Source organism: Bos taurus, chromosome 11 (genome assembly GCF_002263795.3).
Source record: "Bos taurus isolate L1 Dominette 01449 registration number 42190680 breed Hereford chromosome 11, ARS-UCD2.0, whole genome shotgun sequence".
NCBI classification, from domain to species: Eukaryota; Metazoa; Chordata; class Mammalia; order Artiodactyla; family Bovidae; genus Bos; species Bos taurus.
This window is the reverse complement of record NC_037338.1, coordinates 44,389,788-44,402,905: the sequence shown is the minus strand read 5'-3', so window position 1 is coordinate 44,402,905 and position 13,118 is coordinate 44,389,788. Positions and strand designations below refer to the sequence as shown.

Here is a 13,118-nt window from a genome sequence, read left to right as displayed (position 1 = left end):
GAGGACATGGAGCTGGAAGTGGGAGGAAGCTAGGGGAGGAGCTGTAACTCTCCTGCTCAGAGGGACCCGCAAAAAAGCCACCTTGGGGACAGGAGGAAGGGTGAGGGGCCAGCCCCCAGTGCCTGTGGGGCCAGGGTGACCCAGCAGGCCCAGTGGGGAGGCGTGGGGAGAGGGCAGGGGCCGTGGGAGGCCAGCCTGCTCACTCTCGGGACTCCAGAGTTTGCTCCACACATCAGAAGTAGGTGACTCCAGACCCCCTGCCTGTTCCAGGAACAGCCCTTGTGCCTCTGTCCACTGACCCCTATGCCCAACCATGTCATTCATTTCTAACTTTGCCTTTACCTGGAGTTGATAGCATAAAGCGAAGGTAAAGAGAAACTTTCAGAGGAAAAGTTTTCAGCTGTGCTGGGTGTCAGCCCTCCCAGAGCAGCCCTGCCATCTGTCACCATCTCCCAGACGACCCTCCACCCCCTGTCACCTCCCCATGGTCCACTGTCACACACGGACCGGACCATCTCTACAAAGGTGACTCAGGCCTCACTCCTGCCTGTGTCCCTGGGGCGGGGGGCATTACTCTCAGAATAAATCCAGGCTTCTCTCTGCAGCCCACAGGCCCATAGGTCTGAGGGATCTGTCACCCTCACCCCTTCCTCACCGCACCCCCGCCCCCGCCCCCACCACATGACCTTCAGGCCAGACCCCTCTGCCATTGTCACAGAACAGAGACTCGGTGAACAGGATGAGGCCGAACCGTTTTTCTGCCTCTGGAGGGTGCTCCTCTGGGGTCCCCTCGCCTGCGGCAGGAGTGGGAGAAAATGCAGAGGCTTCACCACTGGGAAGCAGCATTTGACACTCTCCCTGCGGTTTGTGGAGACCGTGTTCTTCAGTGGACAGTGGCTCGTCCTCCTTTCATCACCTGCGGAGTCACTCAGGCCACCCTGAAGCCCAGCTCTCCTTGTGGGGGCAGGGTGGTGGACATGTCAGCTCGGGGCAGACATGTGGTGGGCTGCTGATCGTGTGGCTGAGTGGCTGGTGTGACCGTGGGGCCAGGGCGTACCTAGTCCTGCTGTGTGCACATGTGCTCTGGGCATGCACACACCTGCCTTGTCCTTCCCTGGTCCTGAAACTGTGGTTTCTGACACTGACTCCATAGGGTCCCTGGGACGGAGTGCGGGGCTCCAGGGCTGCTGCTCTGGGGCTAAGGGGGAGTTGAGCCCGGTGGCGGCGGCAGTGCCATTATTTCCATACAGAAACCTGCCACATGGAGGCACAGGGTGGGTAGTTTAGACCAGGTTCTGGTGCCCATGCTTCCTGCTTCTGCTCTTTGGGTGGCCCCGCAGTTGGGTGCAGAACAGGGGGTACAGGAGGCCGGCCTCCAGGGTCAGAGGGCCCCCCCAAAGAAGGGGGAGGGGATTCAGCACTGTAGAGGGAGCAAATGAGTAAAACCTTAAAATAGAGCAAAACAGCTGAGCCTCAGTGAAGGCAGCATTTCAGAGGAAATGATCCTGGATTTAGATCCCAGGTTTTGGGGCCTGGAGTGAATTGTATGACCCCACCCCAACCCCGTGAAGGATGGGTGTTTGCAGTGGAAATGCAGACAGCCCTGTGCCTGAGCAATCCGGAGCGGCCGAACTCCAGTGCCTGCGATCTGTCAGCTTGGTCTGTGGACGCACCAAACCTTCCCCTTGCTGCGCGAATCCAGCAGCAAAGGCTTGCAACCCTTCTCTGCACCGGCCCCTGGTATGGTGCCCCACCACGGCCCTGAGCTCAGGCCTGGGCTCTGCTGTGCTCCCCTTGGGCCCCGCTCCCCACCTGGTGCAGGCGTGTCCTGTTCCAGGGGGGCCTTTGTTCTACCCACCTCCCCGGACTGTGGGGACAGGGCTCTGCCGCAGCCTGAAGCCGCATGCACAGGGGGTGGATGGGGGGTGTGTCCTGCTGGCCCACGAGGTGAGGAGCACGTGGGGGCACTTCCCTCCACCCCCTGGGTGTTTCCTAGGCAGCACATTTGGGCCACAGTGGGGCAAAGGGAGCAGACCCCTGAAAATACAGCTTTTCAATCAAGTGCCCAGATGCCACCCTGGCCTTTACTATGTTTCCTCAACACTGTTCCTATTGGACATGCTGTTGGAAGGTTCCAGCACCTCAAACACACTGGCAGCTTTGAGGTGTGAGCAGAAGGCTGGACGTGGGGTGCGGCTGCTGATCACTGACCCTTCCCTTCCTCTCTCCTTAGCTCAATGATGCCGCCAAGCAGCTGATGGAGATGGACAAGCTGGGCCTGGCCTCGGCATCCGGCTGCCTTGCCTCCCTGCCCTCTGAGGCCGGCGCAGTGGCCAGCGTGGCCCCGGGTCCCTCTTCTGGCAGCACAGGGGCGGTCAGCGCCTTCCAGCGGCGTGTGGACAGCAAGAAGAACGCCAAGAAGCGGCACTCCTTCACGGCGCTCAGCGTGACGCACAAGTCCACCCAGGCCAGCGGCCACAGGCGCTCCATGGAGATCAGTGCCCCCGTGCTCATCAGCTCCAGCGATCCCCGGGCTGCGGCCAGGATTGGGGACCTGGCGCACCTGTCCCGCAGTGCTCCTGCCCAGGTAATTCCATGGCCTGCAACCTGGGGGCCCTCCTCAGTGCCACTCACTTCCCTCCCCCAGTCCCTGGGCAGGCATGAGAAGGCCAGGCACCTGTGCCTTTTGGGGTCCCAGCCTCAGGGCCCCCAAGCCCCAGTGGAGGTGAGTCTCCATCTCAACCACAGCACTTACACAGCCCTGGTGGACATGAGGGGCTTCTCAGGGGCCTGAGATAGCCTCTGGGTTCAGTCCCAGCCCCCTGAGCCCTCTGACACAGGAGAAAGCCTGGATTAGTGCTCCTGTGTCTTCAGCATCTCGTGAGCCTGACCGATGTGCTCCCTGTGTCCACGGGTCTACGGAGCCCGTCTGTGTGGGATGAGGCACCAGCTCCATCTACCAGGGAAGTCAAGGGGATTTGCTTTGCTCGCAGCCAACTAGCAGAGCCAGACTGGTTCTGCTCGCTGCACGAAAGGCCAGTCCATCAAGAGATGAGGTGTTGGGGTCAGCAGCAGCGATTACCAGGTCCTAGGACCCGTGTTCCTACAGTTACACTGGAAGCAAACATTGTGACCAGGCTCAGGCCTCAGTGAGGCTGTCAGGAGGGGTGAGAGGTCAAGGGAAGCAGCTGCGCCCATCTCTGGAGCCTTGTCACTCAGCTGTTGCGAGGAGGAAGGGGTTCGATCGTTGTGAGCTAAGGGCAGGCCGGCAGGGCTGCGGGGCTTCCTTGGTGGCTCAGCAGTGTAGAATCACCTGCCAATGCAGGAGACACAGGAGGCAGGGGTTCTATCCCTGGGTCAGAAGATCCTCTGGAGAAGGAAATGGCAACCCACTCAAGTATGCTTGCCTGGGAGATCCCATGGTCAGAGGAACCTGGTGGGCTACAGTCCATTGGTTGCAAAGAGTTGGACATGATTGCACACTCACTCACAGGGCTGTGAATGGCATGTGCCAGTGTGCGCGGTGCTCGTGGGCAGTGGTCATGGGTGGTGGATGCTTCTTGGTGGAAAAAGGCCCCACCCATTGGCTCAAAGTCAAACCTTATGACGCCCGACAGGTCAGAAGTAGTCCTGTAACCGCATTCCTCATCCCAGCTCGTTAGCGCTATGCGATTTTCAGCCCCGGACTGAATGGTTCCCAAGCTTCCCACTTTAGGGGTCCCACCCCTTCAGAGTGATCCGGGGAGGCCTGTCCAGCTCTTGGCCCAGCGCAACAAAGGCAGGGGCTGGAGGTGTGTCCTCTCACCGCAGACAGCACTTACGTGGGTTGGCCAGCTTTTCGGCCTTTTGGAGTCTGCGACCTCGTGGTCTCTATTGCAGCTTCCCTCCACCCTGGGAGCCAGGAGAATCTTGTTAATCAAGGCAGGGGTGGCAATGGCCAAATGTGACCTCGGGTGGGTCTGAGGATCCGAACGGACCTGGAGCCAGAGGCTCAGGGCTATGTTGAGAGTCTGTGGACCTGTCAGGGCCCCTTCAGGTGAAGTGTGAGTGGAGCCACTTGAGGTGAGCTTGGCCTCCCATCGGCCTCTGTCTTGCGTGGCCAGCCAGCTTTCCCGGGGCTGATGGAGAGAACTGTGAATGTTCTGTTGGCACAGTGCGATGGCTCCTTCTCCCAGGACAGACTGTTTCCTTCAGATCCTCGGCCTCTGACCTCTAGCTGCAGGTGCAAGCTTGGCCAGCCCAGGCCAGGCTCTGCCTGGCCAGGCTCACCACCCAGACCCTGCCTCCGGTCACCCTGGCCCTTCAGGTTGTTGGCTGTTCTTCTTGGAACTAAGCAAAGAGTTTGGCTGTAAACGTTTTATTCTGAAGTTTTATTTGGGAAGCATGTTCCTGAGAATCTTTTCCACCTTGCGTTCCAGGGTGGTAGCAAGTGATGAGTGAACTTGCCCATTTCCCAGCTTCTCAGGGTGATGACAGTGTTTTCTGGATACATACTAAAATGAAAGTGAGATGTTTCTTCTTAGGGTCTTGGGCTGCGTCAAGGAAAGTGACTTGGAGCACCTTTTAGCAGGGGTGCAGTCCACCAACCCACAGACCGTTTTCCCTTTTATTAATTCCAGTGGGAAATTAAAGGCCTGGTTCCCGGCTACTGCTCAGGGGCCCCGGGAAACGCCGCGGTGCGGCCTCCGGCGTCTAGTAACAACCTGACGGTTTAGAATCACGTCTTCTGGGGCTTATCCTAGACTCCTGTCAAATGCTCCGGGAACCATTGCTGAACGAGGCTAGATGGGTCACTGGGGTCGGCCGCCCTGTGGTTAGTGGCCCCGAGGACTGTGCCACCCACGTCCTCACCCTGCTGGCGGCTCCCCTGGTCGGGCTGTGCTAGCCTCCGGGTCTAAGTCCCAGCGCGCGGCCATTAGGAGTCTACTGAATAGATTCCGCCTGTTCTCAGCGGACACCTTCCCGCAGGCACAGGGCGGGGCCGGGAAGGAGGGGCGGGGCCGGGAAGGAGGGGCGGGGCCGGGAAGGAGGGGCGGGGCCGGGAAGGAGGGGCGGGGACGGAGGGAGGGCGGGGCCTGGACGGAGGGAGGGCGGGGCCTGGACGGAGGGTGGGCGGGGCCTGGACGGAGGGTGGGCGGGGCCGGAGGACAGAGCCGGGGCCCGGGCGGAGGTGGGGCGGGGGAAGGGGGAAGGGGGAGGGGGAGAGGGGGGAGGGGCGAACCGTCACCCGGAGGCAGGAAGAGCTTGTCCCAGGGCTGCGTTCCCAATATTTTTTATCTGAAAGCGCTGGAGCTGGCTCCTTCCTTCCTTCATTCTTGCTCAGTTCCCTCACTCCTACCAAGCCCTCGCTAATTCCTTCAGGCCCAGAATCATTTAAAAGTAAGTCATTAAAAACCAAAGCGGAATCAGCCTCCAGCCCTCAGCTAGGATACAGGCCCCAGACCCTGTGGGAAGCCTGTTCCACGTGGTCACAGCAGAGGACATGGGGCTGCACTGAACGACCTCAGTTTCTGCGCCTCTGGCCAGCGCCGTCCTCCGGGGACGGGCTGCTATGACTTGGAGGCACATGGGATGCCTGGTGCTTCCAAGCCCTTAATCCCAATGCCGTGTCTCCCTTGGGGTGAGCAGAGGCCTGCCTCACAGGCTCCTGGAGGGGCCGCCATGTCTGCGGCCGCGTCCTCCTTCTCTGGACCTGTGTCCTCGGCTGCCAGCGGGGGACAGCCCACCACCCTCTCTCAGGAGGAACAGAGGTGAAGACAGAACTCAGAGCGGGATGGGTGGGATCCTGCCCCACCAGGAAGTCCCAGGGGGGCTCCCACCACTGGGTACAATGTCAAAGGGGCCTTCATCTGGGCTCCACTCTGCAGGGGACTATGGGACCCCGGCTCAGTGGGCTTGGTCTTAGATGCTCTTCATCTCGACCTTGACCTTGGGAAAAGGGGTTATCACAGGTGTGGCCTCTCATGCCTGCATCCCTGCTCTAACGGAGGGTCTGCCCTGAAATCCCAGTTATTTGCTTTGTGGCCTCTGTCATGTCCAATCTCAACTGAGGGCCTGGTGTCCAGGGAGGGCCCAGCACTGCTCCCCTGTGGCTCCTGTAGGGCATCCTCGTGGCCCCAATGCTGGGTGAGCGCCCCGTCCTCCTGCCCCCAGCATCTGTCATCCAGAGTGATGGGCCAGGTCCATAGGTTCAGCTCTGCGGCTCAGAGCTCAGCCACACCAGCCTATCCCTCCTCTGGCTGGGAGGCAGAGGCAGCCTCATCTGAGCTTGTCTCCTCTGGGTAAATCATGGCCAGAGTGGCTGGAGAGCAGTGAGGTGCAGAGAGACACCGGGGAAGGCTACCTCCAAGCACAGCGGGATTCAGCAGCCATGCCAGGTCATGGGGCTTCACGTGTGGTGCCTGTTGGCTGGTAGCTGTTTCAGGAGGCTTTATTTGCATAGGAACCCTCTGATAAGAGGTGGATTGTGAGTCTAGCTCCATCCAAGCCAGTCATCTTGTGGGTCCTGCCGTCCGGCTGAGGCCCTCCAACGGCACTGTGGCCACAGTGCCCAGATTTGGTCAGCAGAGTGGCTGATCTGCAGGGTCGCCCACAGTCCTCTCCTGGCCCCTCCTGGCCCCCCACAAAGGTGGCATGTATGGAATCCAGGAAACACGTGGTCACATCAACCAAAGCTTGATCTTGAAACAGACCTCAGATAATTGAACTCTGTCATTCTGTGTATCTCACTTTGAAAATGTATTGGAACCACTCACTGTTGGTAGTAAAATGATGGAAAACCTGAACAATTTTTAAAAAATTAACTCAAATCCCAACTCCGTAAGACTGGCTTTATCATCTGTATGTAAATTTCCCAATGGAAGCAGTCTGTATTTTATAGAAACAAGCTAAACCTGGGTGTCCAGCTCCCTCACCCAGTCCTGTTCGATGTGCTCCACGCAGCTGTCCACACCCACTTGTGCAGTTCCTTCTCCCTGTCGTGTGGGGGATGCTGGTTAGTAGACAGAGTCTCAGGTCAGCCTCTGTCCTTCCTCCGCTCTTTCTCGAGGCTGAATCTTCACCTCTGACCTCCAGTGGCTGCAGAAAGAATGAGGCCAGCATTTCCTTGCTTGCAGCTGTGAGTTACTGTATCTAATATTCCAACTCACCTGGAAGGTGAGGCCCCTCGATGGCCATTTCCTCATCCCTCCAGGCCCTGTCTTCACTGCTTGATTCTTGGGGACCCCAGGCTTCACAGTCTTGTCTGGTGCCCAGCTGTTCTGAGTGGGATGCACACTGTGCCTGTCCCTGAGCTGTGGTTGGGGCAGAAGTCAGGGCCTGAGGGTGTAACGCGCCTAGGGTCTCAGGCTGAGAGCTCAGGGCTCAGGGATCCTGTGCTGATCCTGAACGCACATGTCCAGGCCGTGCTCCAACTCCCCAGCCCCTGATCAGCTTCCTGCTGCGTCATCCTCAGGATCCAAGCACATCAGACTCACTGTGTCCAGTGCCCAGCCCATGGCCTCCCCCAGGCCTCACACTCCCCACTCCCTTCACTCAGCATCTCTGTCCTGCCAGTCACTAAGGACGGAGACTCAATGCTCCTTGTCTTGCATGCCATTCCTCGCCTGAATCCACTTGTCCTGTTGGTAGAGGGGAAATGATGGCCCCAAATATGTCCAGTCCTGATCCCCAGAACCCATGAGTGTGTTGCCTCCCTTGGCAGGAGACCAGAAAATGGAGCTAGGAGACAGTCCTGGACCCTCTGGGCCATTGTAACCACAGGGGCCTTCTGAGAGGAGTCCAGAGGGTCAGAGTCAGCGAGAAGCAAGACCGACCCCGGGGGTCCTCCCCTGTTGAGTTTCCTGGAGCTGCTGTAGCAAACCGGGTGGACTGGCTCCTTCTGCCTCAGCCAGCCCCTCAGCAGCTCACCGTGTGCCTGGCACTCGGCAGGAATCACCTGAGAGGGGTCGTCCCTCTGTCATCTTGCAGAGTGGACCCTTGAGGCTTTGCGCGCCTGGTCAGGCGAGATGCCTGTGTTTCACATCCTATCCGCTCTAGCTGCTGTGTTCACTGTGGAAGGACTGGTTTTCCTTAGCACTCAGGGATGTGGTTTTAAAGAAGCTTACATCTTGAAGCATGAAAAGTTTTGTCTGGCTTTTCTTGGACAAACACAGGAGTAACTTATTCAAGTCCTGAGAATAAAGGCAGCCCTCTCCCCTACTCCCATCTTCTTGCACGTTGAATGCTGCATCCGCTGTCCAACCAGACGTGGGCAGGAGCAGTTTCCTGAGCTGCTGTGGGAGGGACAGGGTTCACTGGCTGCCAGGCTCCCCCGGGGGCCTGTAGTCCATTCACTGTGTCTTCTTATCTGTTTCCAGGACTCCTCGGCCGGATCCACCCCAGCGACTGAACAGCAGAGCACGACTCCCAGAGTCCAGCTGCCTCTCAACGTGTGAGCTGCCATTTATGTGCTTTCCGTACCTACCCCCACCCTACTAGCGTGTCCGTGTGGGGTTTTCTTGTGTGTCACCCACTTGGTTCTGTGCTCTCAGGACTGCTGATGGGGCAGCCTGGAGAGCAGGTTGGCAGGTTCATCAGCGTCTCTGCTTCTCCAACGTTCGGTGAGAGCTGGAGCGTGGTCCAGACATTTGATGACACCCACTGATCACTCAGGAAAGGGCCCCAGGCCCCTGAGGAGGTGGGCATGGGCCCCATAGGGCAGAGGATGACCAGAGAAGCGGGTGCCACCAACGGCCCAGACGCAGCCTGCGGTCGTCCCACTCCCCGAAACGAGCTGCTTGTCATCACCAAATCGAGCCAGATGAAGGCTGCTGGGAAGTGCAATGTTTGTCTGTTAAGAGAATCTGCTCTTGTTAAATGACAGCTTCTAAAAGATGTGCCATTTAACATCGCCGTTCAAGAGCGTTCTGAAGAGCACCTTTCTGGCTGCTGTCAAGTAACTGCTGTTCAGCTACTTGAACGAACATTTAAGGTGGAGAATGTGAATCTGGCAAACAACGTGGCAGAGTGGAAAGCTCCCAGGGTCCAGAACGGCCAGAGTGTCAGTCTGTGTCGCTGCGGAACACTGAGGGTCTCGAGCACGCGAGGCTTTCACAGTGCAGCCTGCCTGTCTTAGGTAGGATTCCCAGGAGGCGACTGCATCCGTCTGCTGTGCAGGCTCGGCTGCAGAGTCCAGTCCTGACGCGCGCCCTCTTCTGGCGCCAGATGGGACTCCCCGAACGCCTCCCTTACCTTCTCGCCCTGTGAAAACTGGGTTCTTGCCACAACAGACCCAACCAAGGGCCTGGGGACCCGCCCCCTTTACACAGCTTCCTGAGGGGATGCAGTTTAGTAGGTGCTGTCTAGAGTCTTCAGGAAGAAGTTCAGGACAACACTGGACAGGAAGCGCTCCCTTCCAGCCAGGTCTGTGCTTCAGCCTGGAGACGGGGCACCAGGGCAGGCCGGGCAGCCGTCTCACTCTTGAAAACTGGGTGCCAGACCCTTTTCTGAAGAAGCAGCCTGTTCTGTGGGAGACAGTGGGGCTCCTGTCGCTTCCTGAGTGCGAGGCAGGACAGGAGAGCTCTTCAAGGACAAGCCCAGGGGTTTCATCTTGGCATCCCCAACAAGGTGCCTGGCATGCAGGCTCTCAGGAGCTATTCCTTTGTTCAGAGACAGCCAGTCCTCCCCTGCTGGACGCTGAGGGTCCTGATGGCAGCCCACCTCCTGCTCTTGTGCCCCTGTCAGCCACCCAAGAAGGCGGCTCTGCCTTGGACCCCAGAAGGTTACCAGTTCCGGGAGTATCACCCCAGAGAGCCATCAGAACATTCTGGAGGCCTCAGCCACCTAAGGACCCTCCGTATCACAGAGAGCTTAAGTTTGGGGCAGAGTGTGTAGGGACTTATTTCTCTCCCAGACCCCCCTCCCCTGGCCTTAGGGCTTGAGGGGTCAGTGTGGTCCCCAGCCCCCTGCCCACTCCCTCTGCCTCACCCCAGAGCATGGCTGTTTGGGTGGAGATCTTCGTTTAGCTGACAGAAGGGAGTCCGATCCATCTTTCAAAGGATAATGAGCATTTTGGCAGGAATGTGTCTGCTGGTCATGGTGGTCGTCACCTGGATGGTGGCCAGCATGAGTTTAACTGGCTCCTGCACCTTAATGTGTGTATTCTGTAGCTCTGTCTTTTGAAATATAGCTTTGTTCTTTTCTCAGGGTGTATTTGGATTTTTGATGTCTTTTGTGATTTCATACAAATTTTAGAATTATTTGTTTTAGCTCTATGAAAAATGCCATTGAAATTTTCATAGGGATTGCATTGAACCTATAGACTGTCTTGGGTGGTATGAACATTTTAACAGTATTTACTGTTCTAATCCTTGAGCACAAAATATCTTTCCATTTATTGTGTCTTCTTCAGTTTCTTTCATCAATGTCTCATAATTTTCATTGTTTTCACCTCCTTGGTTAAATTTATTCCTAGATATTTTATTCTTTTTGATGCAGTTGTGAATTAGATTGTATTCTTCATTTTTCTTTTGGGTAGTTTGTTGCTAGATCTCTAATATATTAATATCATATGCTGCAACTTTATTAAATTCATCCAAGATTTCTAGTAGTTTCTTTGTGACATCTTCTGGATTTTCTATGTATAGTATCATGTCATCTGCAAACAGTGACAATTTTACTTCTTCTTTTCCCGCATGGATTTCTCTTTTTCTTGTCTGATTGCTATGATTAGGACTTCCAGAATTATGTTGAGAAAAAGTGGCAAGAGTGGGCATCCTTGTGTTGTTCCTGATATTAGAGGAAATGCTTTTAGCTTCTCACTATTGAGTATTATGTTTTGTTTTTGGTGTTTTTCAGTCCTAAGTCATTTCTGACTCTTTGCAACCCCATGGACTGCCACACACCAGGCTCCCCTATCCTCTACTATCTCCTGAAGTTTGCTCAAACTCATGTCCTTTGAATTGGTGATGGTATCTAACCATCTCATCCTCTGCTGTCCCCTTCTCCTTTTGCCTTCAGTCTTTCACAGCATCAGGGTCTTTTCTATTGAGTCCACTCTTCTCATCAGGTGGCCAAAATATTGGAGCTTCAGCATTGGTCCTTCCAATGAATATACAGGGTTGATTTCCTTTAGAATTGACTGGTTTGATTTCCTTGCAGTTCAAGGGACTGTCAAGAGTCTTCTCCAGTACTATAATTCAAAAGCATCAATTCTTTGGCGCTCACCTTCTTTATGGTCCAACTCTCACATTTGTACGTGACTATGCTTTGACTATATGGACCTTTGTCAGCAAAGTGATGTCTCTGCTTTTTAATATGCTGTCTAGGTTTGTCATAGCTTGCCTTCCAAGAAGCAAGCATCTTTCAGTTTCATGACTACAATCATAATCTGCAGTGATTTGGGAGCCCAAGAAAAGAAAATCTGTCACTGCTTCCACTTTTTCCCCTTCTACTTGCCATGGAGTGATGGGACCAGATGCCATGATCTTAGATTTTTTGAATGTTGAGTTTTAAGTGAGCTTTTTCACTTTCATCAAGAGGCTCTTTAGTTCCTCTTTGCTTTCTGCCTTTAGAGTGGTATCATCTGCCTATCTGAGGTGGTTGATATTTCTCCTGGCAGTCTTGATTCCAGCTTGTGCTTCATCCAGCCATGCATTTCACATGATGTAGTCTGCATATAAGTTAAATAAGCAGGGTGACAATATACAGCCTTGAGCTACTCCTTTCCCAATTTTGAACCAGTCAGTTTTTCCATGTCTGGTTCTAGCTGTTGCTTCTTGACCTGCATACAGATTTCTCAGGAGGCAGGTACTCCCAGGTACTCCCATTTCTTTAGGAATTTTCCACAGTTTGTTGTGATCCACACAGTCAAAGGCTTTGTACAGTCAATGAAGCAGGTGTTTTTCTGGAATTCTCTTGCTTTCTCTACGATCCAAGGAAAGTTGGCGATTTGATCCCTAGTTCCTTTGTCTTTTCTAAAACCAAGTTCTGGAAGTTCTTGGTTCATATACTGCTAATGCCTAGCTTGAAGGATTTTGTACAGCTGGAAGTACTTGGTTCACATACTGCTAATGCCTAGCTTGAAGGATTTTGAGCACAAACTTACTAGCATGTGAAATGAGCACACTTGTACGGTAGCTTGAACATTCTTTGGCATTGCTCTTCTTTGGAATTGGAATGAAAACTTACCTTTTCCAGTCCTGTGGCTACTGCTGAGTTTTCTAAATTTGCTGACGTATTGAGTGCAGCACTTTCACAGCATCATCTTTTAGGATTTGAAATAGCTCAGCTGAAATTCCATCACCTCCACTAGCTTTGTTTATAGTATGCTTTCTAAGGCCCACTTGACTTAACACTCCAGGATGTCTGGCTTTAAGTGAGTGACCACACCGACATGGTTATCTGGGTCATTAAGATCTTTTTTGCGTAGTTCTTCTGTGTATTCTTGCCACCTCTTTTTAATCTCTTCTGCTTCCATTAGGTCCTTGCCATTTCTGTCCTTTGTTGTGCCCATCCTTGCATGAAATGTTCCCTTTATACCTCCAGTTTTCTTGACGAGATCTCTAATCTTTCCCATTTGATTGTTTTTCTTCTATTTCTTTGCACTGTTCATTTAATAAGAACTTCTTATCTCTCCATGCTATTCTCTGGAACTCTGCATTCAGTTGGGTCAGTCAGTCAGTCAGTTCAGTCACTCGGTTGTGTCTGACTCTGCGACCCCATGGACTGCAACATGCCAAGCCTCTCTGTCCATCACCAACTCCTGGAGTGTACTCAAACTCATGTTCATTGAGTCAGTGATGCCATCCAACCATCTCATCCTCTGCCATCCCCTTGTTCTCTCACCTTCAATCTTTCCCAGCATCAGGGTCTTTTCTAATGAGTCAGCTTTTCACAGCAGGTGGCCAAAGTATTGGAGTTTCAGCTTCAACATCAGTCCTTCCAATGAACATTCAGGACTGATTTCCTTTAGGATGGACTGGTTTGATATCCTTGCAGTCCAAGGGACTCTCAAGAGTCTTTTCCAACACCACAGTTCAAAATCATCAATTCTTCGGCACTCAGCTTTCTTTATAGTCCAACTCTCACATCCACACATGACTAATAGAAAAACCATAGCGTTGACTAGACGGACCTTT

General features: G+C 54.3%; 1 protein-coding gene across 3 annotated transcripts in view; it reads left to right on the top strand.

Moving 5' to 3' along the window:
• Positions 1–13,118, top strand: part of SH3RF3 (SH3 domain containing ring finger 3) — a 162,860-nt gene that overhangs the window by 100,235 nt on the left and 49,507 nt on the right. For all 3 annotated transcript variants that reach the window (XR_003037172.2, XM_059891754.1, XM_002691276.5), the window contains 2 exons: positions 2,234–2,587; positions 8,358–8,431. Coding sequence is in view for 2 of the 3 variants with exons in the window: in XM_059891754.1 (XP_059747737.1) it covers positions 2,234–2,587; positions 8,358–8,431 (428 nt within the window). In the remaining variant the exon portion in view is untranslated. The remainder of the gene's footprint in view (positions 1–2,233; positions 2,588–8,357; positions 8,432–13,118) is intronic.